At 34.8% G+C, this 27,391-nt stretch overlaps 1 protein-coding gene across 4 annotated transcripts in view; it reads left to right on the top strand.

The window, feature by feature from the left end:
* SENP7 (SUMO specific peptidase 7) overlaps nucleotides 1–27,391 on the top strand; it is a 159,648-nt gene that overhangs the window by 124,668 nt on the left and 7,589 nt on the right. For all 4 annotated transcript variants that reach the window (XM_065876082.1, XM_065876084.1, XM_065876085.1 and 1 more), the window contains 10 exons: nucleotides 216–373; nucleotides 4,093–4,239; nucleotides 6,037–6,070; nucleotides 13,057–13,236; nucleotides 14,424–14,686; nucleotides 16,396–16,529; nucleotides 17,967–18,083; nucleotides 22,043–22,165; nucleotides 26,182–26,274; nucleotides 26,905–27,029. In XM_065876082.1, coding sequence (XP_065732154.1) covers nucleotides 216–373; nucleotides 4,093–4,239; nucleotides 6,037–6,070; nucleotides 13,057–13,236; nucleotides 14,424–14,686; nucleotides 16,396–16,529; nucleotides 17,967–18,083; nucleotides 22,043–22,165; nucleotides 26,182–26,274; nucleotides 26,905–27,029 — 1,374 coding nt within the window. The remainder of the gene's footprint in view (nucleotides 1–215; nucleotides 374–4,092; nucleotides 4,240–6,036; nucleotides 6,071–13,056; nucleotides 13,237–14,423; nucleotides 14,687–16,395; nucleotides 16,530–17,966; nucleotides 18,084–22,042; nucleotides 22,166–26,181; nucleotides 26,275–26,904; nucleotides 27,030–27,391) is intronic.

A 27,391-nucleotide genomic window follows, 5' to 3' on the forward strand; every position in this document is an offset into this window, starting at 1 on the left:
GGTTGCAGGTAACTGCCAAATAATAGTGCTGACGTGGAAACATTGTATGTGACTAGTGTAAATTAGATTATGAATGATAGGCCAGTTTCTAAATTGAATAAAGTTAGATGATTCAGTTCAGTGGGATTATGAAAGATATATTGCACGAATTACAAAGTTCTCTTTTTATGTATGATTATTGTGACACATTTAAAAAATACATTTTACCTTTTTAGTTGTTGTTTCCAGTGATGAAGAAGGACCCGTTGAACATAAAAGTTCAGAAATTCTTAAATTACAACCTAAGCAAGATCATGCCATCTCTAATGAAAGTGAGAGTACTTCTGAGCCAGCAATGTCAGAACTACCACTGATTACATGTGAATCTGTACGGGTAATTTATTTCTGTCTTCTCACAGATTAACAGTGAAATATACACTATTGGCTAATGACTACTTTTTGTTTCCGTCAAGCAGAATATTATATAAAAATTATGAATTTTCTTAGTTTGAATTTTTTTTTGCGGTACGCGGGCCTCTCACTGTGTGGCCTCTCCCGTTGCGGAGCAGAGGCTCTGGACGCGCAGGCTCAGCAGCCATGGCTCACGGGCCCAGCTGCTCCACGGCACGTGGGATCCTCCCGGACCGGGGCACAAACCCATGTCCCCTGCATCGGCAGGCGGACCCTCAACCACTGCGCCACCACGGAAGCCCCCTTAGTTTGAATTTTGAGACAACTTTCATATTAGTTTGAGGAAAGTATGTAATTGTTTTAATTTGAAGTGAAAGGCTTAATACCATTTTTCTTCTGGCCATTTTTATTTTTTAAGTCTAAATATTCTGACTTGAATATTTATTCTTTTCTTATGGTTCGCATTGGACATTTAAGTACTTCCATCAAAACATTTTCTAGAATTAAACAGTTTCCAGTATTTGTCTGGTCTTACAGTACAATGGTGACTTGGAATTATTCCTTTCCCTCACATGCTATTAAGGCAGCATGATAGAGGAAAGAACCTGACTTCTGGAGATACACAGATCTGTGTTCAACTCCTGGCTCTGTCATTTGGGCAAGTCCCTTAACTTCCTTAAACCTGAGTTTCCTTATATGCTAAATGAGGATAATAACACCTAATTCACAAGATTATTTTTTGAGTATTAAGTGAAACAACATATGAAAGCGTTTAGAACAGTGTCACAAGCTATCAGTTTGGTAAGTACTTTGTCTCTTTCTCTTATAGAAAATAGTAAGTGGAAGTCTCTGTTGGTTTAATGTCAGCCAGTGGTGTTTTTGACATACATATAGCTCTAAAGTAAGGTTCAAGTTATTTATTGTCAGTATTCATTCATATTATCAGCTCTGATTTTCCTATTTTAAAGAAATGATTATCGGTAGACCACCAGTGCAGAATTATGGTTAACTTCTGTTTTTTTTTTTTTTTTGGCGGTACGCGGGCCTCTCACTGTTGTGGCCTCTACCATTGCGGAGCACAGGCTCCGGATGCGCAGGCTCAGCGGCCATGGCTCATGGGCCCAGCTGCTCCATGGCATGTGGGATCTTCCCGGACTGGGGCACGAACCTGTGTCCCCTGCATCGGCAGGCAGACTCTCAACCACTGCACCACCAGGGAAGCCCTGTTGGTTGTTTTTGAATAATGTCAGAGGCTGTTATTCTATAGAGTGTGGTGAAGAATTTGGTCAGTTCCATGAAAACAGTCTGATGGGCTGATTAGTGTTTCACGGGTGTTTCTTTCTTTTTTTAAAAAAATTATTATTTTATTTTTGGCTGCGTTGGGTCTTATTTGCGTCATCTTCATTAAGGCATGCGAGATCTTTCATTGCAGCGCGTGGGCTTCTCTAGTTGTGGTGTGCGGGTTTTCTCTTCTCTAATTGTGCGTAGGGTACAGGGCACGTGGGTTCTGTAGTTTGCGGCACATGGGCTCTCTAGTTGAGGCTCGTGAGCTCAGTAGTTGTGGCGTGCGGACTTAGTTGCCCTGCGGCATGTGGGATCTCAGTTCCCTGACCAGGGGTCGAACCTGAGTCCCCTGCATTGTAAGGTGGATTCTTTACCACTGGACCACCAGGGAAGTACCTCACGGGTGTTTCTGTTGCATTTGGTACTCCATAGAGAGATTACCTCAGGAATTGTGTTCTGAATTTTTGTTAAAATGTAACAATTGTTGCCCAGTTGGGCCAATAGCCTACTTGATGGCTCAGTTGTTTTGTAATTAAAACAGTGTTGACAATGAGTTTAAAATTCTAAATGAATTACAGTTCCCTTGGCAGTATATAAATTGACAATACAGTATGAAATGACTGTGTTAAAGGAAAATGACATCTCTTGTAGAACTGACAGCATATGATCACAGCCAAGCAGCAAATAATGTAGAGATCTACCAAAATCTATAGGACAGAATAAACCTCCACACCCTCCCTTGTTTCCAATTTTAAATGAAGTTATGAGAAACATAGATTGACCGTTTTTAAGAGGCAGTTAGTCTTTACCAAATGTGAGGCCCAATAAGGAATTCTTTCTAATTCATCTTCTCATTTTGTCACTTAAAACACACAGGCAGTTATTTGACTGATTAGAACCATCTGTAGTTGATTAGATTCCCCGTTTTTACTTAGGGGATAAGAAGAGTTCAGTAAGCAATAAAAGCTGAGAATGATAAAGAAATTCTATTAGGCAGGTAAATGGCATTGTGAGCTGGGTTAAAAATGATGAGTAATGTGCATGTTTCAGGTGAGGATTAATCACATTTTCTAGAGGTAGGAGGAGAGTGAGTACACGTGCATAATTGCTCTAGTAGTAATTTATTTGGTTATTAGTGATGTTAAGATTAAAGAGGGATAATGTGTAACAGCTAGGCAAATGTGGAGTGGAAAAAGTCATCTGAAAGCAGTGTAAAGCTCCAAAGAGACGGTGGGAAATTGCTGCTGCTGATACTGCCTGGTAGTCTATTGTAATTTAAAAGCAGAGTTGTGAATTTATTGAGCAGAAGTGGTATGATTTTTGAGGTTTTAGGCAGCTGGTTGGCTATCCTCAGCCATAGTGCATGTAATAAAGTATATAGATTTGATGTAACAGGCGGTTCTTAGGCACTTATATTCCTTCATTGCTCAGTAAAAGTGCAGAAGTTGAGAGCATTGTCTTGGTTTATGGAAGCAATTTTATGTGCTTGTAATAACCCTTGACCTGGAGTTAGAAACCTGCATTTGTCTTAGTTTTGCTTCTTACTAACTGCATTACCATGGGCAGGTCACTTAACCAATCCAAACATATATTAACTCTACTTATAAAATACAAAAAGAAAAAAAAACTTGCCCCATGGGGTGGTTGTGGTGATTAAGAGAGATGATGTATTTAAAAACTCATTTGAAACTGTTTAGTTATATATATTTTAATTTATAAAATTAAAGTAATTTAATTATTTAAAATTAAATTAATTATATAAATTTTAATTTATTTCTGTTGAGTTAAAAATGAATAAAGCCTATTAGAGAATACTGACTTTGAAATGGCTTTGATACAGAGGAGAATGTATTTCTGAAACTTGGACCTATGGAATTAATTTAGGATTCAGCTTTTTAGAGTAATTTTCTCAAAGTAAACATATACTTAACAAAAAATTTATTTATTTAATTTATTAAATTTTGGCAGCTTTGGGTCTTCATTGCTGCATGCCAGCTTTCTCTAGTTGCGGTGAGCGGGGGCTATTCTTCGTTGCTGTGTGCAGGCTTCTCATTGCGGTGGCTTCTCTTGTTGCAGAGCCCTGGCTCTAGGCGAGTAGGCTTCAGTAGTTGTGGCACGTGGGCTCAGTAGTTGTGGCACATGGGCTTTGTTGCTCTGCGGCATGTGGGATCTTCCTGGACCAGGGCTTGAACCCGTGTCCCCTGCATTGGCAGGCAGATTCTTAACCACTGCACCACCAGGGAAGTCCAACCATATACTTTTTAGGACTAGATAACTATTTCTTCACAGTAAGAACAGTGTAAAATCCTTCATAGATTCATTAATAGTGATTTAAAGAAGTATTTGACTTTGAAAATCATCATCAGCATTTATATAATACTTAGGTTTATATGCATTTTATAATTTTTTCCTTGTTAGGCTTCATCTGAATTATGTCAATATAATCCTGTCATGGAAAACATTTCCTGTGTTATACCTAGTAATGAGATGGATCTGCAACTGGATTTTATATTTACTTCTGTTTATATTGGTAAAGTAAAAGGAGCTTCTAAAGGTTGTGTTACAGTAAGTATATTTAATTTTTTTTTTAGCTTTGCTTTTTGGACAAGGCATTTTCAGATTGTCTTCTCTTTTTTTAGTGCAAATGAAAATAGAATTGAGATTAATTTTATATAGGACAATTTTAATGTCATTATACCTATATTGAAACATGTCTTTACTTGTGAAATCTTGAAACTATAGAGGAGTGCCCTAAAATCATATCTGTAATCTGACTACTCTAATGAGGATTATGTATGAAAAAAATCATATGTAACATTGATATTCTTTGGGCTCTAAAACTCACTTGATGGTAAAGTAAATTTTTCTTTATGGTATAGTTAATAGCAAAAAGAAGAAATCTCATTTTGATGGTTTAAATTGTTCTCCAGATTCCCAAACTTGTTATTTAAGGATCTCCAGGAATAGTTCCTATTCTATTTTTCCACTTTTTTTCAGTTTTAACTCATCACATTTTGCATATGAAAGCCATATTGGATTTTGCTCAGTTCTCTATATTTTCTCACTATTTTTCTGCCTGTTAAAATCTTTTAAGGCTTATCTGAAATACTTCCTCTTCCAGAAAACCTTTTCCTAATTTCTCCTTCCTAGCCATAATTAACTTCTCCTTTTACTATGTACTTACAGCACTTTGTTTGTACATCTGTTGTAGGATTTATTCTATGTGTTTTTGTTTGTATTCTTGCCTAAACCTCTCCATTAGCCTTTAAGCATCTTGTGATGAAGAGTCGTGCCTTTATTCCCCTTTACACTTTACATAAATGGCTCAAACCTAAAACACTTATAAACATTAGTTGAATTGTCCAGAAGAAACTGCCAAGACCTGACACTTATAAACATTAGTTGAATTGACTATGTCAGATTATAATTCAGGTATTTTCCTAGAAGTTTTGTTAATATTTCACTCTGTTATGGATAAGGCAGGGAATATAAAAATGGTAAGATATGATCTCTACTTTCAAGGAACTTGTAGTCTAATGAAACAGTCTTGTTTACGGGAGAGGCCACACGTACTGCAAAACAAACAAACAAACAAACAAAACAACACTTAACGAGGTCAGATATATACAAAAGATACCTAGAGAAAATTTAGCATCTTGTCACAGAAGGAGCAGAAAGAGCAGGAACCTTGCTGAATCCTTAGTCAGAAGGGAATTTATAACATGGAACAAAGAAAAATGAATGCTGGGAATGTCAGCAAAGCTAAGGATCAAATCCTGCTTTGTGATTTATTTACCAAAGTCAGTGACACCCTGTGAGGTCTTTTGGCCGTTTCTTCTGGACTTTGTCTTATTTTTAAAAAAATATTCAGGAAACTTTTTTTTTTTTTTTGCGATACGCGGGCCTCTCACTGTTGCGGCCTCTCCCGTTGCGGAGCACAGGCTCCGGACGCGCAGGCTCAGCGGCCATGGCTCACGGGCCCAGCCGCTCTGCGGCACGTGGGATCTTCCTGGACCGGGGCGCGAACCCGTGTCCCCTGCATCGGCAGGCAGACGCTCAACCACTGCACCACCAGGGAAGCCCTCAGGAAACATTTTTGAAAAGTATATTAAGGAAAGTCTTACTGGTTTTTATAAATGAGCATATTGAGAATTAAATTACTTGCACAGGGTTCTTAAACTTCCATAAAACTAAGTCTTTACAGTGAAACATCTTTTTGGTTTATTGAGAAAAAGGCTTAAGACTTTTAGTATAGACTTTGATTATGTACTTGTGGTTTAAAAAAGAAAAAAAATTGAAAAATTTGAATAGTAACACATCTTGAGTGGTAACTCGTATTTTGCTTTTTTATTTTTCCTTTAGTTCACGACAAAGTATATTAAGATCCCATTTCAAGGTAAGCTATCATTGTCTTATGACCTCTTTTCACTGTAATTTTGAGTATAAAATAATTGGTCAGCAAAAATTCTGAGATATTTCTGCAATTAGTTTTTCATAATTTTTTCCAGTGTAGAATTTATGTAAAAATAAGGTTAATAATATGTTTCAATTTAACACTTTTTTTAGCAGCTTCAAAATGAGTTAAAGTGTTTTATAACACTTAAAATATACTATTTTTATACTGTTGTTTTAATGACTTCAAGTAATATGAAGGGACTCATGGCAATTTCTTGGGATTAACAAAAGTAGTTTTGATAGCAAGATTTTTGATATATAAAAATGGATGAAAATAGACACTGTAAGTAAAGAAGTATAAGGAAAATTTTTAGTGTTGCACACGAACATGTAAAATGGTTTTGTGTAGGGATTAAGAGAGATTTAAACAGGCAGAACTGTTTCTTATCTGAGTAAGGCAATGTGGATTGGAAAATGGACCTATAATTTGTAGAGACTCAAACAAGTTTCTCATTCTCTTTCCAAATAAAAACCTTTCAGAATAAATAACATTAAGAGAACAAATAATAAGCAACAGAGAATAGTCTCTTTAGAGAATGAAATATGAGAAGGATGAACAAAAACAATATATACAAATAGCACTTCAGAAATGAACTGGGGAAGAGGAAACCTGTGTTTCAAGACTGAAGATGAGATTGAAGTAACTTTAGTTGGACTCCCCAGATACCCATGTACAGAATCCACAACTGTATGTTATAATAATGAATCTAATGATTAGGAAGCTACTATAAGTAGTAAGAATATGTAAGGCATATATAATATATAAAAATAAATATACTGATATTCCTAATTAGGAAATTTTAATAAGTTATTGTGGAATAATATAATATTAGCTATTTAAAGAAACCAAGGCCTGTGATTCAAGAGGAAATAACTTCATAAAAATAGTGCTGTAATCTGTAGATAAAGACCTGGGTAACAGAGCTACCTCTCAATTTCTTTTTCTTCAATAGAGGTATAAATTATGTACAATATTATATTAATTTCAGGTGTACAACATTATGATTCGATATTTGTATATATTGCAAAATGATTCCCCCAATAAGTCAAGTTAACATCCATCCCCATACATAGCTACAAAAATTTTTTTGTGTGTGATGAGGACTTTTAAGATCTATGCAATAGATCTTAAATATGCAATACAGTATTATTAACAGTAGTCACCATGTGCTGTACATTATATTCTCATGGCTTATTTATTTTATAATTGGAAATTTATATCTTTTGATCCCCTTCTGTCATTTCTTCCACCCCCTGATTCTGGCAACTACCAATCCCATCTCTGTATCTATGAGCTTTTTTTTTTTTTTAAAGATTCCACGTATAAGTTATGTCATACGGTATTTGTCTTTTTCTGGCTTATTTCGCTTACTTAGCATAATGCCCTCAAGGCATGTTGTTGCAAATGGCAAGATTTCGTTCCTTTTTTTTTTTTTTGTCAGAACAGTATTCCATTATATATATATCACATATTATTTATCACATATTCATTCATCCATTGATGGACACTTAGGTTTTTTCCATATCTTGGCTATTGTGAATAATGCAGTTAACATAGGAGTGCATATATATTTTTTCTAATTAGTGTTTTCCTTTCCTTTGCATAAATATCCAGAAGTGGAGTTGCTGGATCATTAAAAAAATATTTTTGAGAACACTCTGTTTTCCATAGTGGCTGCACCAGTTTACATTCCCACCAACAGTGCGCAAGTGCACAAGAGTTCCTTGTTACCACATCCTTGCCAATACTCATTATTTCTTTTCTTTTGTTAATAGCCATTCTAATAGGTGTGAGGTGGTATATCATAGTGGTTTTGATTTCCATTTCTGTGACGAGTAGCAATGTTGACCACCTTTTTGTGTACCTGTTGGCCGTCTGTATGTTTTCCTTGGAAAAATGTCTTTTCAGTGTCTCTGCCTTTTTTTCAGTCAGATTGTTTGGGGTTTTTTTGCTGTTGAGTTGTATGAGTTCATTATATATTTTGGATTTTAACCCCTTATCAGATATGTGACTTGCAAATATTTTCTCTCATTCAGTAGGTTGCCTTTTAATTTTGTTGATGATTTCCTTTGCCCTGTAGAAGCTTTGTAGTTTGATGTAGTCCCACTACATCTAACTAAAATCTATAGGTAAAGACCTTTGTAATGGAGCTACCTCTCAAATTCTTATGATACAAACAAACATCAAAAATGATACTTTAGGTTTTCATTGTTAATATTTTGTGCTTTGTTTCAAATGTTGCTTTCTTTATAGCTTTTCTATCCCAAATGAATATATATAAATATGTATATATATATATTTTTTTTAAATATTTTTTTTGCCACACTGCACAGCATGTGGAATCTTAGTTCCCTGACCAGGGATCTAACCCAGGCCCCTTTCATTGGAAGTGTGGAGTCTTAACCACTGGACTGCCAGGGAAGTTCCCAAATTATTATTATTTTTTTTGACATCTTTATTGGAGTATAATTGCTTTACAAGGTGTGTTAGTTTCTGCTTTATAACAAAGTGAATCAGCTCCAAATGATCTTTAAAAGATGATTTTAATTAAAAATTTTGGAAAAATACTCTTGTCGGTGGTAATGGGTTTACGATTTTATAATGGAAGAGGAAAATATTAGTCTGCTTCTTCAAATCCTGTCTGTGCTAAATAAATTCCCATATAAAAAAAAAATTTTTTTTTTAAACAAGGCATGCAGGGACTTCCCTGGTGGCGCAGTGATTAAGACTCCACGCTCCCAATACAGGGGGCCGGGGTTCGATCCCTGGCCAAAGAACTAGATCCCACATGTATACTGCAGCTAAGAGTTCTCATGCTGCAGCTAAGGAGCCGGCGAGCCACAACTAAGGAGCCCACATGCCGCAACTAAGGAGCAGGGGAGCTGCAACTAAGGAGTCCGCCTACTGCAACTAAGACCCAGTGCAACCAATAAATAAATAAATAAATAAATAAAACAAGGCATGCATGTGAAAGGTTTTTGTAGGTGGGGAAATCTACGGGTCTAAGTGTTTATTTTTCTGCAGCAGCTGTGGGAAAAATTTGATTTATTCATATTTATATTAGCTGTTAATTATGTTTGGCTGTGGCTTAAAGAAAATAGTTTATTTTTTCTTCACATTTAAGAATTCCAGAGGTAGACTGAACAGGGCTGATATGATGTTTATTTGGTCATCAGAGGCCCAGACTCCTTTCATTTTCTTACTCTGTCATCCCTGGCACATGACTTTCATCCTTTAGTTTGTCTCATGGTCCATATGGCTGCTCATACTCCAGCCATCGTGTTTGTTTTTTTTTAATAAATTTGTTCATTTATTTATTTTTGGCTGTGTTGGATCTTCGTTGCTGCGCGCAGGCTTTCTCTAGTTGCAGCGAGTGGGGGCTTCTCTTCATTGCAGTGCGCGGACTTCTCATTGTGGTGGCTTCTCTTTTTGTGGAGCACGGGCTGTAGGCGCATGGGCTTCAGTAGTTGTGGCACGCAGGCTCAGTAGTTGTAGCTTGTGGGCTGTAGAGTGCAGGCTCAGTAGTTGTGGCGCACAGGCTTAGTTGCTCCGTGGCATGTGGGATCTTCCCAGACCAGTGACCGAACCCATGTTCCCTGAATTGGCAGGCGGATTCTTAACCACTGTGCCACCAGGGAAGTCCAGCCATCATGTTGTAATGTTCCAGGTAGAGAGCAGGAGGAAAGGAAAAATGGTAGAAAGAATACATACCACCTATCTCTTTCCCTTTTAAGGAGTCTTCTTGGGTGTGCATACCACCTAACCTTCTGCTTATATTTTCTTAGCTAGAATGTAGTCAAATGACCACTCATCTATTTGCAAAGGAAGCTAGGAAATAGAGTTTTTAAGAGGTGGTATCTTGCTTCCTCATAAAATTAGGGTCCTGTTACTAAAATCCCTAACAGTAGGTAGGAAAAATGATAGGCAACTACTACTTTCAGTGTCTGTCATAGCCCTGTAACAGAATAAACTAAATATTTTGGGAAAATTTGTTAATGAGGTAAATTTTTCTTGTGATGGTGTTAAATGCCCCCTTTTTTCTTCTTTTTTTTTTGCGGTACGCGGGCCTCTCACTGTTGTGGCCTCTCCTGTTGCGGAGCACAGGCTCCGGATGCGCAGGTTCAGTGTCCATGGCTCATGGGCCCAGCCGCTCTGCGGCATGTGGGATCTTCCCAGACCAGGGCACGAACCCGTGTCCCCTGCATCGGCAGGCAGACTCTCAACCACTGCGCCACCAGGGAAGCCGCCCCCGGCTTTTTTAAGGGAATCTTTTTAAAGCAGCCTTCCTAAAGAATATTTAACTTTCATACTAAGAACTTGGAACATTTGGATTAGTAATAACTATCTAGATTTCACAGAAATAGTATCAACTATTTGGGGCTGTGAGCTGCATGAGGAAGAAATGCTGAGAAGTTTTTCTGAAGGTTCTCACTCTTTACTTTTAACTTAATCTGTCTTTGCTGCCAGTTTCATTGACAGTTTTCAGAATGGAGGAGTTACAGTGTTCATAGACTGGAAGAATATTGTTAAAATGTCCATATTACCCAGAGCGGTCTACAGATTCACTGTAATCCCTGTCAAAGTTCTAATGGAGTCTTTCACAGAATCTAATGGAGTCATTCACAGAAAAGAAAAAAAAAAAATCCTAAAATTTGTATGGAACAACAAAAGACCCCGAATACCCAAAGCAGTCCTGAGAACACAACTGGAGTCACCACACATCCTGATTTCAAATTGTATTACAAAGCTATAGTAATCAAAAGAGTATGATATAGGCATAAAACACACACAGAGATCAATGGAACAGAACTGAGAGCCCAGAAATAAACCCACATATATATGGTAAATTAATTTTCAACAAAGGAGCCAAGAATATACAATAGGGAAAGGATAGTTTCTTCAATAAATGGTGTTGAGAAAGCTGGACAGCCACATGCAAAGGAATGAAACTGGACCTCTACCTCTACTATATACAGAAATCAACTCAAAATGGTTTAAAGACTTAAATGTATGACCGGAAACCATAAAACTTCTAGAAGAAAACATAGGAGGTAAGCTCCTTGACATTGGTCTTGGCAGTTTTTTGCATCTGACAGCAAAAGCAAAGGCAACAAAAGCAAAAATAAACAAGTAGAACTACATCAAACTAAAAAACTTCTGCACAACAAAGGAAACCTTTAACAAAATGAAAAGACAGCCTACTAAATGGGAGAAAATATTTGCAAATCATATATCTGATAAGGGGTTAATACCCAAAATATACAAAGAACTCATACAATTCAACATCAAAAAAACAAACAACCCTATTAAAAAATGGGCAGAGGATCTGAACAGACATTTTTCCAAAGGAGACATACAGATGACCAATAGACACATGAAAAGATGCTCAGCATCACTCATTGTCAGTGAAATGCCAATTGTCAGTGAGATACCACCTCACACTGGTCAGAATGGCTATCATCAAAAAGACAGTAGATAACAAGTGCCAGAAAGGATGTGGGAAAAGGGAAACCTCTTCCACTGCTGGCACACATTAGGATTGTAAGTTGATGCAGCCACTATGGAAAATAGTATGGAGGTTGGTCAAAAAATTAAAAATAGAACTGCCATGCAATCCAGCAATTTCACTTCAGGGTATTTACCCAAAGAAAACAAAACAGTAATTTGAAAAAGTACATGAACCCCAGTGTTCATTGCAGCATTGTTCACAATAGCCAAGGTGTGAAAACAACATAAATGTCTTCTAATAGATGAATGGATGAAGATGTGTTTTTTATATATATATATATATACACACACACACATATATATATATACAATGGAATATTACTCAACCATTATAAAAATGAAATCTTGACATTTGTGACAACATGGATGGATCTAGAGAGTATTATGCTAAGTGAAATAAGTCAGACAAAGACAAATACAGTATGATCTCACTTGTATATAGAATCTAAAAACAAAAGGGAAGCAGACTCAAAGATAAAGAAAAAAAGCAGCTGGTTGCCATAGAGGAGGGTGGTGGGGAGTTGGGAGAAATAAGTGGAAAGGATTAAGAGGTATAAGCCTCCACTTATAAAATAAATAAGCAACGGGAATGTAATATACAACATAAGGAGTATGGTCAGTAATATTGTAATACCTTTGTATGGAGACAGATGGTTACTAGACTTACCATAGTAATCATTTTATAATGTATGCAAATATCAAATCATTATGTAGTAATGTGAAACTAACATTATATGTCAACTATATTTCAATTTAAAAAAGGCATACAAATCAAAAACAAAGAAAAAGAGAAAGGAGCCAGTAAATAGAGAGTAAAAGAAGAGGGAAGGTAGGTTAGAATAGGACATGACAGGATTGGAAGAGAGGAAGTCAGGAGGCGCCACCAAAAAAATTGCATCCTAGACCTTTCAGAAGCTCATATGACTCTGGGGAATCTTTGGGTAATGGCTGGTCTGTGTAGTGGAATGCAGATGTTTGAGGAGAAGAAAAATAGGCGTTAAGTGGCTTATGATAGCATTTGCAGTCTTGGTTGATAGTATTAACCAAGATAGAATTATATAGTTTTTTCAGTTATACTATGCTTAGTTTTCTGCATTGATAAGATAGTCCGAGATCATATAGTGTGAGAGGCTAAATTCCTACATTTAATTATCATTTAAAAATTGTTTGGCCCTTTCTAATTTTTTTTTTTAATTTTTTACGCCCTTTCTAATTTATGTGATCTTTTTTACTGTAATAATACTGTTTAGGTATTTCAGCCAAGTTTACTGAAATGTACTGGAAATGATATTTTTGAAAAACCTTGCATATAATTCTTTTTAAAAAATACATTGTGTTAAAGAGGAGTCATACAGTGCATATGGAGTGTATTCCTAAATAGATTAATTTATTACCTTGTTATCTTTTATTTATTACAGTGTCCCTGCATGAGATTTCATTGCTAGTGGATACTACACATTTAAAGCGGTTTGGGTTATGGAAAAATAAAGATGATGATCACAGTAAAAGAAGTCATGCTATCCTCTTTCTTTGGGTCTCCTCAAATTATCTTCAAGAGATTCAGACCCAATTAGAAAACTCTATGTTAAGCCAGCAATGTGAGTATAAAAAGATTTCTAAATTTTAGGATAATCTGAGAAGTCCTATAAATAAAGTAATTTTCCTCTAAAATAATTTAGTAGAATGTAATTATTTCATTGAATTGAAATAAGTTCATTGAATTCAAAATAATTTATCCCCTGATATTATGTAAGATACTTTATTCATTTAATTTCTCCTTTTAATTTTACTCAACCAATTAAAATTATCTTCTAAAATAAAAGGACTACCTTATCTTTTAGTCACTTAACATCCTTGGCTACCTGTCTTAAGAGTTTCTTGCCCTTATTTCATAATGAACTGTGACAGAACTAATCAGTGGCAAAGTCAAATAAAATACAGAAGTCTTTATCTTCAACATTTTCTATAGTTTCTAAAAAAGATAAATCAGTTTATTTACTTATGTATCATTTTTCTAAGACTGGGTTGAATACTTTTCTGGTGCTCCCATAACACTTATCTATCAATATATAAGTATCTTGAGATATTTCCCAACTTTGTTTAGTTTCCAACTCCTAAAGGAGTCTGGTTTAGAATTGGGTAAATCAAATTGGTAAATTTCTTTCTTATTTAATCTCTCTGCCATTTCCCCTCCTACTCCCTTGCACATTAAAGATGTTAAGTAGTGAACTAAATTTTATGTCTTTAAAATTACTTATTTTGTTGTCCTCATTACTTCCAAATTGATTGGGAAAATTCATGATTAAATAGCAGAGAAGTTGGAAAAATGCACAAGCCATTTATCATTATGGGAGGAGAGAATGTCATTTGATGAGAGAAAATGATTTTGAAGGAAGTGTTTGAATGGAAATTTTTTTAATTGGTAGATTTGATATATGAAGAGGGCTAGAGAAAAACAATTGCTTAGTCATCATTCATTTACTTATTCATACATTCATTAACAAACATTTAAGAGCACCTAGTAAATGCCAGGTACTGGAGATGCAGCAGTCAATACCATTGTGGAGTTTGTATTCTAATGTAGTAGGAGTCTAAAAATTGTGAGTTTTGGTTATAGGTTACTAATGGCCTGTTTTGGGATTTAATTTGCCTGGGTTATTAACTAACATACAAAATAGTTTGTTGAGTTGTATACCAACCTTATTGTTACTAATAATTATTTTAATTATAATCCCTTTGAAAAATAACACTACTGATAAAAACTGATTTCTTTTTTCTTTCATAGCAAAATCCACTGAATTCATTTTCCTTGAGCTACACAGTTCTATTTCACAGAGAGAAGAATTGAAATTGCAAGACATTATGACAGAAATAAGTACAGCCAATGGAGAATTAGAGCTTTCTTATCCACTGTCTTGGGTTCAAGCACTTCCTTTATTTCAGAACCTCTCTTCAAAAGAAAGCTCTTTTATTCATTATTACTGTGCTTCAACTTGTTCTTTCCCTGTTGCTACTGCTGAAGAAATGAAGATGAAATCAATATCTCAGGTTAGCATATGATTAATATAATTAGTGAGGGGGAGGGAGGCAGTTCGATAAAAATTCTTTTTTTGAAATGAGCATGATTTCAGAATGCTATGTTTTGTCAAAAGAGCACAGGAACCAACCTAAAGGAACTCCCAGTGCCAGAGCTGGAACAGTTAGATCAACAAAATCAGTAATGATAGCCTGTGATTATTATGAAAAAATAAGATATGATACCAATTAATCTATATTGATACAAATAAATAACTGAGTGGATGAATGAAAACATAAAAAAAGGTGGGTAAGGGACAGTTCTTTCTTAGAAAAGTGTTGCAATTAATAAATGTAAAAGGAACAAGAGAGATATAAAACCACCTCTAGAAAAATCATAGTTATGATTGTTGCAGGTAAGGTCCACAGAGGGATGCTAAATTTAATGGATGAAAACTTAAGGGAAAACAGGATATGTGTACAATATCAATCTCTCACCCCAAATATTAATTAATTACAAAAAAGAAGTAACTTTTTTTTCTCCACTGTAGTAACTTTACAGTGGAGAAACATTGCAGACATCACCGTAACCCAAGTGATTGAAGTTAACATTACCAGTAATAAGATATATTGACCTAATGTACCTGTCACATCCTGCACGGAGAAGAGTACATCATTTCTGTGTTGTTCTTCTCAATATTGTATAACCTCAGTCTAATTGTGAGAAAAATCAGACAAACCCAGTTACAAAGTAACTGATCAACAGTCTTAAAAAATATCAAGGTCATGAAAGACAAGGAAAGATTGAGGAATTGTAGGATCCTGAAACAAAAGAAATTTGTTAGCGGAAAAACTAGTAAAATCAGAATAAAGTTTGTAGTTTAGTTTGTAGTATGATACCAACATTAATTTCTTAGTTTTAATAATTGTACTGTGGTTTAAAAAGATGTTAATATTAGGGGGATCTGTGAGAGGCTTATTTGTTTTTTGCAATTCTTTTATCAATATAAGTCTAAAATTACCTTGGAACAATTAATGGTAAGTTTTAAAATGCTGTGTTTATTTTTATAGGAGGTTGCTAATACACATGTGGCTTGTGTATCTCTGCCAAATACCTCTAGAAAGAAAAGCATTTATTAAGTTTGCTGTGACATGGGCGTGTGCACACACACACACACACACACACACACTCATGTGGGTTTGGTCTGGGGCTAATCTGGTTTTTTAAAGGTCTGTAGAAAGCCACATTAGTGGAAGTCAAGATGTAAGCCTTCACCACTGTCTTTTGCATAATGTTGTAAAAATTTTGCCTGGTAATTACACTGTATATACAAATTTGTATCATAGTTTTCCATTTAATAATAAAATATCAATTTATGTTCTTATAAACTATTTTCAGCCTCTCATTTAAATTTTTTCTTACTATTTATCACCTCTTTTGTTCATTTTGAACAAAATGAATACTGTTTTCAGATTCCTAAGTTAATTATAAAGCCAGACCTGTAAGTAACACTTCAGGTTAAACTTTGATCATTGTATAGTATCTTTTGATCCAAAGTATTATTTTGATTTAGTTATATCTTTATAGAAATTCTAAGAGTATATATATAACTCATTGGTATGTATCAATATTTCTTTTAGTCACATTTTCTCTTACCAGTCTAACTTTTGACTTTGTCCTTTTGAGAGTTAATACGTGTTTGTGCACGTATAGGACCTTTTTCTTTGCCATTTTCTGTCAGCCCTCAAATACAGATACAGCCAAGCCTACTTACACCTTACTGCAGAAGCAAAGTAGTGGTTGCTACTCACTTTCTATTACATCAAATCCAGATGAAGAATGGCGAGAAGTCAGGCCCACTGGACCTGTTCAGAAGTATGTACTGTGTCATATCCCATTTGTAATAGGTGGGCAAATTAGTAGTTTTCATTCACATTGCTGATTTTAAGTACTTTTCCTTTTTAAATGTTTTGAGTTTTACTTTCTTGCTGACAGTTAATAATAGAAATAATTATTAAAAAGTTTAAAAAATTATTAAGAAAACAGTCAATGCCATTTCATTTAGTTTTATGTTAATAAGACAGAAATGGTAGCCAAGATGTCAAATGTGGTAAGATTAAAGCATTTATTGAAAATATTTGAATAGAAGAGTATGGTTTTTAAGATTATACATTCCGTATCTGAATATATAATAGGAAAAGTGAAATTGCTTATTAATGTGTGCCTCAATTTAGGGTACTTTATCAGAACTTCCCTTTCAGAAGTACTTCTTTGTTCGTATTTTGTCTTTTATATGTCTTCTCATGGTGGTAAGGCAGCATAAGGGAGTCTGTGCACTTGAGAGTGATTTCTATTCCTCTTCAAGATTCCTTTTCTCTGTTAAAAAAAAGAAAAAAAAAAGGAAAGCACAGGATAGGGAAATAGCCAATAAAATAGTAACTTTCATTTTAGCACTTAAAATTTTCCTGTGTTATTTCATTTAGGTGCCATGGTTACCAAGATTAAATCAACTGCAGATGATTCTTATCTTCTTGAATCTTTCTAGTTCAACAAGTACATATTATACCTTTATTATTGACTATATTTGTGCAATGAGTACCACCCTGTCTGTTCCAAGATTATAGTCAGAACTCACAACTGCTCTTATGTCTGAGCTTTAAGAGAGGGTGCCAAAGGAAAAATGCCTAATTAGTTGTCATTTTGTTTTCCATTTCTTTCTGGTTGTGCTCTAATTATTTATATCCTTTATGTTCTCTTTAAGTTATGCATCGTAAGCACTTTTTTATGGGAAACTTGCCTCCTAAGCTCCCATGGTAATTCTTCATTGTCCAGCTGCTGGTGTAGACTAGCCACCAGTAGGAGAGCATTGTTTTTGACTGTTGACTCTTTTAGTCTTGGGGATTGAAACTTAGCATTGGAAACTGGAGTGTAGGAGAATCTTCTATGGTTTATTACTTCAGTTCGTTGAAAGTTATATTACTTCAGTTCGTTGAAAGTTAAAAATTGTACAGAAGAGAGACATCCTCAACGGTATTGTAATTGACTGTGAGATAACCTATTGATTAGACAAATACTGAGACTAGCCCACATGGGAAGGATTGGAAATGAAAAGATACTCAATGAGAGTACTATTAGTAGCTTGTGAAAACAAAGGAAGGAAAATATAATTGCTTGTATCATGTCAAATATTTTTTTACCCTACACATTTTAGTTATTGAATACTACTGCCCTGTTATTTTCCTATATAACAAATCCCTTTGACACTAGAGTTTTCAATATTAGTATATTTTAATTTTATTTTTACTTTTTAAGGTTGATTGTATATCCTCCACCACCTACTAAAGGGGGCTTAGGAGTAACTAATGAAGATCTGGAGTGCTTAGAAGAAGGAGAGTTTCTTAATGATGTAATCATTGATTTCTACCTTAAGTAAGTACAATGATAAATGATCTTGTCATTTGTTTTACAGGTTTTGATGTGAATATTAAATATCTTTATCTCTGAAGTATTTTAACTCTAGCTAAAAATAACCTGCCAAATTTTCAGATTTGAAAATTTTTGTCTACCAAAGTTTTCTGGTGTTGACTAATTCAGTTTCATTCCTTTACTTCCCATAGATACTATATACTTCAGAAGAGTTACTGTTGTTTTGTTTTGTTTGTTTTTGTTTTTGCTTGCTATTGATTGATACTTCTTTTTAGATTTTATTTATTTATTTTTGGCTGTGTTGGATCTTCGTTGCTGCGCGTGGGCTTTCTCTAGTTGCGGCGAGAGGGGGCTACTCTTCGTTGCAGTGTGCGGGCTTCTCATTGAGGTGGCTTCTCTTGTTGCAGAGCACGGGGTCTAGGCGCATTGGCTTCAGTAGTTGTGGCACGCAGGCTTAGGAGTTGTGGCTCACAGGCTCTAGAACACAGGCTCAGTAGTTGTGGCGCATGGGCTTAGTTGCTCCATGGCATGTGGGATCTTCCCGGACCGGGGCTCAAACCCATGTCCCTTGCATTGGCAGGCAGATTCTTAACCACTGTGCCACCAGGGAAGTCCCTGACTGATACTTCTTGGACTATAGTATTATTATAGTGAAGGAGGTACTTATATAATTACAGATCACTTTGGGAACCAGAAAGAAACAACTCTGTAGTTCTCTATTGTGTCTTAAAGTGCTGTAAAAGTTAGCTGTCATTTTAAAAATCCATATTACTATTCCATTAAAAATAGTTTTCAACTTTTTATATAGCCAAGCTGAAGGAATGTGTAAGAAAGAAACTTGCATGCAGTGGTAATTTGTCTCTAGCCCTCATTTTGTACTCTATCCCTATACCTACATTTCTAACATTTCAAGATGTCTCCTAATTATTTCACTGACCCTTCCCAAATCAATTTATTATTATCATATTATTTCAGCCCTATTGTTTTACTAAGAGTGCTATCCTTATTCTACTAAGGATAGGCTCAAAAATCTCATGTTATTATCTACTCTTTTTTTTTTTTTTTTTTTGCGGTACGCGGGCCTCTCACTGTCGTGGCCTCTCCCGTTGCGGAGCACAGGCTCCGGACGTACAGGCTCAGCGGCCATGGCTCACGGGCCTAGCCGCTCCGCGGCACGTGGGATCTTCCCGGGCCGGGGCACGAACCCGTGTCCCCTGCATCGGCAGGCAGACTCTCAACCACTGTGCCACCAGGGAAGCCCCCTTATCTACTCTTCATCTTGGACATTGTAGATTTAATCTCTAGAAGTTCTGTTTGGGTCTTTTTTATATCTTTCATGTCTCTAACTTTTTGAACATATGGAATATAATTATTATATAACAACTGTTTTAATGTCTTTTTCTACTTATTCTAGTGTCCTTGTCAGTTCTGGATTGGTTTCAATTGACTGATTCTTCTCTTCACTATGAGTGGTATTTTTTTTTTTTCTTCTTCTTTGCATGTCTGGTGATTTTTTTACTGGGTGCTGGTATATTCCTATAAATATTCTTGAATTGTGTTTTGAGACAGATTATTTGGAAACAGTTTGATGCTTTTAAGGATCTTGCTTTTTAAGGTTTGTTAAGCAAGCCCAACAAATTAATCCCCACTATTGAGGAAAGACCCTTCTGAATACTCTACTCAGTGCTTCATGAATTATTAGGTTTTCCAGCCTGGCTGGTAGCAGCAGGCAGTATTCCCACAACCTGCGTGAATGCTGGGTACCATTCCCTCTACTTTTTTCAGATAGTTCTTTCCCCAGTCTTAGGTATTTTCCTTACGTACATGCAGTAATCAATATTCTGCTAAATTCTTGAGGAGGACTCTGCAGATGTCTGGAGTTCTGTCTATAATGCTTTTTCTTTTCCAGTATTCTGATCTGCAAACTCTCGCTGCCTTAGTCTCTCCTGACTCTCAGCATCTCCTCAACTCAGGGAATCTGCCATGTTCCACCTGGGTTATTCCCTTCTGTGCTGCAGCCTGGAAACTTATCAAGGCAGTAAGCTGAGGCAATTATGGAGCTCACCGTTTTTCAAGGGTCACTGTTCTTTGTTGCCTGATGTCCAGTGTTTTAAAAACTATTGTTTCATGTGTTTTGTCTGATTTTTTGCTTGTTTCAAATAGGAGTGTAAGTCTGATCCCTATTATTCCATCTTGGCTGGGAGTAAAGTTTTCATTATCATTGACTCTTCACCCTCCCTTCCTTCTCTACATACTCAGTTGCCTGAGTAGAAGATTCAGTCTCTCAAATTTGTTTATTGTCTTTCTTCTGTCATCGTGATCTTTTTAGTACTACTTATCTTACCTAAATTATTATTCTTTTAAAACAGTCTCCTTATATCCTTTGTCTCTGTTTTCCTATCTGTTAAGTATATTATTACCACCATTATTATTCTTTACTCCATGAATGCAATTCTCACTAGAAACTTTTATTAATTTCTTACTACCTGTCAAAATGAGTTCAAACACAGTCAGGCATTTGAGTGTCTTGATAATATGACACTAATTTGTCTTTTCTGCCATCTACTTAAAACCCTGAACCTATTACATAGTCCAGCAAAACTGAATTATAAACAGTTTACTAAACAAAGCCCATCCTTATTCACTCTTTTGCCTTAATGCCGTGTTACTCTTGCTTCGTGGAATATTCTTTTTATCTTAACCTGTTGAAATTTTATTCCTCTATCAAGCTTCCTCACAAGGGTTATCTTCTTGAAAACTTCTCCTGGTTTTAAACAGATAATATTAACTCTCATAATACCTTATTTGTATCTCTTTTATGGTTCATATAATATTTTGCCTTATTTTAAAGTTATTGGGTAGCATTATGATTATTTTCCTTCTAAAGGTTGAGCATCTTATATCTTACTTATTTTTGTATTTCTAAATAGTGTCAAATTTATATTTTGTGAGATGAATCATCTTTGATGTTAATTTTGATATGTTTTATTGGAATTAACTAATATAATTTTATTTCAAATTCAGTTCTAAGAGTATTTTTCTATACTTCCTTTTCACTGAACCTGCCTGTATCTCTGACTCTTTGACTTCTTTTCAGAGGGGATTCTACTTTATTTTTTAAACTACTTTCTATTTATTTTTAATATTGATGAATAACTTTCAAATAGGAAAGTGCATAAATTTTAAGTGTATAGCTCATGAATGTTCACATATGTGTGTACCCATGTTATCGCTATTCAGATTAAGATAAAGAATACTTTACCTTAAGCAGCACACCAAAAGCATTCTGTGTGTCGCCTTCCACATAGTATACCCTCCACATAACCACATTAAAAAAAATTCAAGTTGTGTTTGTCTTTTATGTTTTTTTTAAAAAAGCAATTCCAAGATCATTTTTGGACCTTTATAAACTATTAACAATAGTAGAGTTCTCTAATTATGAGAGGTTTAATCACTAAGTGATTGAATTATAAACTTGTGTTGAAGAATTCTTTTAGTAAAGAAATGGACTAAGGATTTAGAGGTTAGTCATGTCTCAGAGTTATTAAAATTTCTCTAGATTTATTTAGGAGCGTCATGGTTTCAGTTTTGTATTTGATTGCATGATTATTTGATTAATATGTCCTTGTACCGTCACTCTTCTGGATTGTAAGCTCTACGGGAGCAGGAATTTTTTTTGCCCCCTCTCATTTTATGTTGCTAGTATAAATATGGTGCTTGGCACATATTAGGAATTTGAGAAATATTTGTTAAGTAAATGAATATGTGGAAAATTTCTTCTTTAATTGATCTTGATAGAAGGTGAGGTAACTAAAGAACAAAAAAAAGCTGAAATCAGAGCAAATTGCAAGATTGCTTTGACTCTAATAGGACATAAAAATGAAGATTTTCTGAACACAGGTAATTGGAGGAAGACCAGATAAAATCTAAAAATAATTTACTTTTGTGGTGTTACTTTGCAGGTATCTTATATTGGAGAAGGTGTCAGATGAACTTGTTGAACGAAGTCACATTTTTAGTAGCTTTTTCTACAAATGCTTGACAAGAAAGGAAAATAATTTAACAGAAGATAATCCAAATCTTTCGTAAGTCAGTCTTTCAGTGTAAAGTTTTAAGAGGAAAACATGCTATTTTGATGGACTTAGTGAAATAACTTCTTACAGTATTTCCTAGAGTGAGCAGTATTACCACTTTTGCAGGTGTTGGGCCTGTTTGCTCTGAGAGGCATTTCTTACCCTTCCACTGTTCTGTTCCCTATCACAGGGAGGCTGACTCTTACAGGTTGCATTTCCAATTGCATGTTTTGTGGGGGATATTGGAGGTTGGGAGGCAAGGAAAGAAGAAGTCAGGATGTTTCTTCCTTACCCTCTTTGCCTTGGGCAGTTATTCTGGAAGTGGTTCTAGTTCCTCTGTGGGTCCTTCTTTCACTGGACAGACCTGATAGAGCTCTAGCTTGCATTTGGAGGTACTACTTCTTCACTTTGCCCTTCAGCATAAGGGTGTAGCATTGTCCTACTATGCTAAGCTCTGGTTGCCTCACTGATTGCCTTTTGTGGCACTGTGCTTTTTCTGTCACCACTGTAGCCAATTATTTGCATTACATTTTATCTGTCTTAAATATATAGGGAGGTTTATGTTTTCCTGGTTGGACCCTCACTAACATACTGCTATTTAATTAAACTGATGTAACATTATAAAAATACCATGTTCCCACAATTCAGCTGAATTTCTGTCCAGGTATTTTTTTGATTAATTCTAAAACCTATAGAGCAGTGGATGGGGCTAGGCAAAAAGGAGGAAGGAGTAATTCTTGTATCTTAGCAGTAACTTAGATAGTTGTGAGCCTGGAGCCACTTCACCCCTCTCCCTGCCCCTAACAATTCATGTGATAATCTATATGGTAGGCCCATGGTAAAATTAAGAGTTTTTATTTTTAAAAAAGTTAATGTAAGCATTTGTCTACCACTTTACAAGGTACATTTTTGTACATTATTTCTTCCCATAACAGTGCTTTTAGGTATGTAAGGCATTTTTCAGATGAGGAAGCAGGCCAATAAAGATTGGCAGAACTCTGGTAAGTGACAGAACTGGTTGGTACTTAAATCTTTATCTTTTAACCTCTAATCCAGAGATGTTTTTGTTATACTGGACTGCCTTTGAAAAAATGGCTGTGAGAGCTGTTTCATCCCTTTAAAATAATAGGAATAATAAGCAAGTAAGAAGATTAAATGGGTAAACTGTCTGAATTTGTTGTATTGTTGGAGAAGGAGGATAGGAATAGAGAGTATTAACATTTATTGAGTACCTGCTTGGAGCCATGGCAGTGAACATAAAGTTATTTTGTTTGATTCTACAGTAGTCTTATGACATAATGCCATTATTGTTATGAATTGAAGCTTAAAGAAGTTAGATAAGTTATCCGAAGTTGGATATAGCTTTCCAGTTTCAAAGTTCAAGCTTTGTCTGTTGTTTTTAGTATTGCAACTATATAATTTATGGCCTAAATTGGGACACTTGAGAGAATAAAAGGAGGCTTTATTAATAGCTACGCTGGGCAACCCATGTATACTGGGGCTGCCTTATACAAACTGAGATGTGTAGTCATCTATATTTTGAGTGTCTTTATGGATTTGGAATTTGTGCTGGTAGACAAGGCCTGCCAGGGTCAACTAAGGAGAAAATCACAATCTGAAAATATTCCTGATAATCAGGGTTAATGGAGAGGGATATATGGAAGGAGAAGATTTATTAAATAAATTTGATATTTAACATTTCTGATGCCCTCCTCTTCTATTTTATGAGTATAGAAACAGATGGTTGGCACCATGCACTTAATCCCACATTTTGTTTTAAGATTACTAGTCAGTGTGGAGATTATGCATTTGGCATACCCATGTAGAAACTGAGGAAATGAAAAGGTAGATTCTGCTGTATTAAAAAAATTTTTTAATTAAAAAATTAGAAAAAATTGAGATGTTGTATGAATGATCATATATAAACATAATACAGAACTGAGTTAGATGAGTGGCATCTTCCAGTGTAAGATAGATCTTATATGTATCTTATGCATAATATGTATTTATATATACACATACACATATACATATGAACACATACATACATATACACACACACAAATACTCATACTAATGCTTAGCCTGATATGTATACAATTAGTATTCACACAAAAAATCCCTACATCGGTTAAAAAAGAAAAAGAACCCAGAAGCAAAGTGACAAGGGATACAAAGCATAATTTATGGCCAGTAAATCCTACAGGAAGCTCAAACTGCTAGTGTTAGGAAATAGCAGACTAAATGATTCACAAAGTCATTACTGTGGTTTATGAGATCCTGCAAGATCTGCTTCTGTCCATGTCCCTAAACTCATCTCGCAGCATTCTCTCCCCTCATTTATAACACTTCAGCTCAGCTTACCTCCTTTCAGTTTTCAAATATGCTTAAGCTCTTTCCTGTTTTCTGACAGAAATTTCTTCTTCTGGCACTTTTAAATTTATTTTACAACATGATCTCTAATCATTTTTTTGTTTGTTCATTTTCTGTTTCTTATTCTAAAATACAAGCTCCATGAGGTCAGGGACTTCATCTGTCTTATTTTCTACTCTATGCCTGGTGCATTTTGCTCAGTTCTTAGAACATACTAGGAACTCATAATAAAAGATAATAATGTATGTTATTGAATGGGGAAAGAACTGTTAGACATTAGTTGAGGATTTTCCATGCAGTTAGGAACAGAGAATAAGCGATTATATTGCAGCCCCCGTATTCTCTCCTGTCATCCTTGCCCCATCCAATATCTAATGTATTCCCAATCAAATAAGGTTAGCATAGTCAGGAAATCTATCAAACAGCAACATAACAAGACAAAAGAAAACCAGGTGTCTATCCTTAAGATCTTTCAGATGGAAAACAAATTAAGAGACTCTGCACTAGGTAAAAATAATAATTTATAATCATTGTAATGGTTGGGTCATTTTGAAATAAGAAAATTTGGTAAACATATGACTCATTATTTTATGAAGTTAATCTTTTGCATAGTGACTAATTCCTACCTCATCTTTTAGCCCCATCTTACTCCCAATGTCTACTCCTGTGAGTTTGGTTAGATATTCACATGGACAGGGATAGGGCAAAGATGTCTGTTTCCTGTGTTACTTGGTATGTAAATGTATAAGAACTTGATGATTTGTTTAATTTTCTGACTAAAAAGAGATCCTTCGTGGGACTGAGCCAGAAGTCACATATCACCATCTCCTTTATGCCACTGTGAAATGCTATCCCTTTCCTAGAACCTTTTTTGACATCCAAACTTGGTTTGATATCTTCCTTCTTTAACTTCCCTAATGAGGTAAAGAAAAGGAATTATTATTCATGTGTCCCAACCCTTTTCTTCATGTTTTTCCTAGATGCCATCACCATAATTCCTTTGTATCCTTTATGACACTTATATTTTAATTATTTGTTGTAGTCTTTTTCTGCCTTCATTATTTTGTAAATCCTTTTAGGGCAGTGTGAGTGATTTTCATTATTTGTTCTTAGGAACCTAATAAATATTTGTCAAAGAAATAAAGGATGGATAATGGGTATGCTTAACTCGTCCTATAATATTCTTATAAATGAAATAAAGGGAGATGAGTCTCATCTTTAAAAATCTAAGACTATATACCTCATCCCTCCTCTTCCATTAAGTTTTAACACCTCCCCTATCACAGATATAACATTTAGACAATTCTGTTAAGGTTTAATGATAATATTTTATATCAGCCCAGGTGGAACTAAATAGAATAAATAGGTATAGCTATTTATATTCAGTTGCTGAGACACTTTTGGAATCTGTAAAGCATTTTATGAATTGCTGCCTTTCTTTTATCCATACTTTATTGTTTATAAATAGTGATCATATTTAAAAACAGCCAGGAGTTAATAAAATGAGATAATTTTCTAGTCTGTTAAATATTATGTACCTTGAAGAAGATGGTTAAATAAACTAAAGCTAGCATTTTTCAGTGTATAAAAAGGACCCCTGAAAGCCTTATCCTAAATTTTTAATCTATCAAATATGTCTATCTTTTTGTTCCCAGAATGGCTCAGAGAAGACATAAGAGAGTAAGAACATGGACTCGTCACATAAACATCTTTAATAAAGATTACATCTTTGTGCCTGTAAATGAGTCGTGAGTATTTCAGATTATTTTTAAAAAATCGGAGAATACAGAAACATACTTTGTGCATTTTTAGATTAATAATCAGTAAAAAGTATGGGTAGATAAACCCAGGTATTATTTTTAATTTTTTTCTAAAGAACTAGCTAAAATAATGAGTTTATCTTGGATTTTGGTTTGACGGTACTTATATTGTAAATAGTGGGGAAAAAAAATGACAAATGCCCACAAGACTATAATGGCTTAGACATTCAGTTTATTTTGAGGTGGGACTCAAGAAAAGATTTTCTAAACAAAACAATCAAAAGCATTTAGGATAAATTGTCAAATATTTAAGAGAACAAGCTCTTTAAGCACTAACAGAAAAAGGTGATGCTATAAGTCTCTTTGTTTGTTTATTAAAGCAGATTCTCAACAGGAAACACTAATTATATAAAAGTAAATGAGTTTGACTTACTCAGATTTTATCCTAAGAAGTCTTAGTGCTTTTTAAATTAGTTTTGGAATCGTGTTCAGATACTACAGTGGACTTCTTCAAAATTGATATTTTGTTATACCCACCTTCTCAGCTATAGTTCTAGAACGTATTCTTCTACATTGTTTAGATTTTGTGTTATTAAGATTATATTTCTTTTTCAACAGGTCTCACTGGTATCTTGCAGTCATTTGTTTTCCATGGTTAGAAGAAGCTGTGTATGAAGATTTTCCACAAACTATATCCCAGCACTCCCAGGCTCAGCAGTCCCAACATGACAACAAAACAATAGGTGATAAACTTAATGTGGATGGTGTTTTTAATAATGTTGGCAACAGTAAAATGATTATAGAGAACAATATGAAGTTAAAGGATAGTATAATTATTTCTTATCATTTAGTTTATTAGAAGAAATGTCTGAAATTTTCATGGTAGATACCCGACTCATGTATAAACAAAATGTAATTGTCAGGTTTTACTGTTATATCAAGTTTTATCATAGCAGTTTTTATAAAATAATCTTTCTAAAAGATTATTTTTATAAATCTTTTAAAATAAATTATTATTTTTATAAAATATTTTATAAAATATTTATATTTTTATAAATTATTTTTATAAATCTATTTTATAAATCTTATTTTATAAATCTTTTAT

The sequence above is a fragment of the Phocoena phocoena genome, chromosome 4, assembly GCF_963924675.1.
Source record: "Phocoena phocoena chromosome 4, mPhoPho1.1, whole genome shotgun sequence".
Lineage (NCBI taxonomy): Eukaryota > Metazoa > Chordata > Mammalia > Artiodactyla > Phocoenidae > Phocoena > Phocoena phocoena.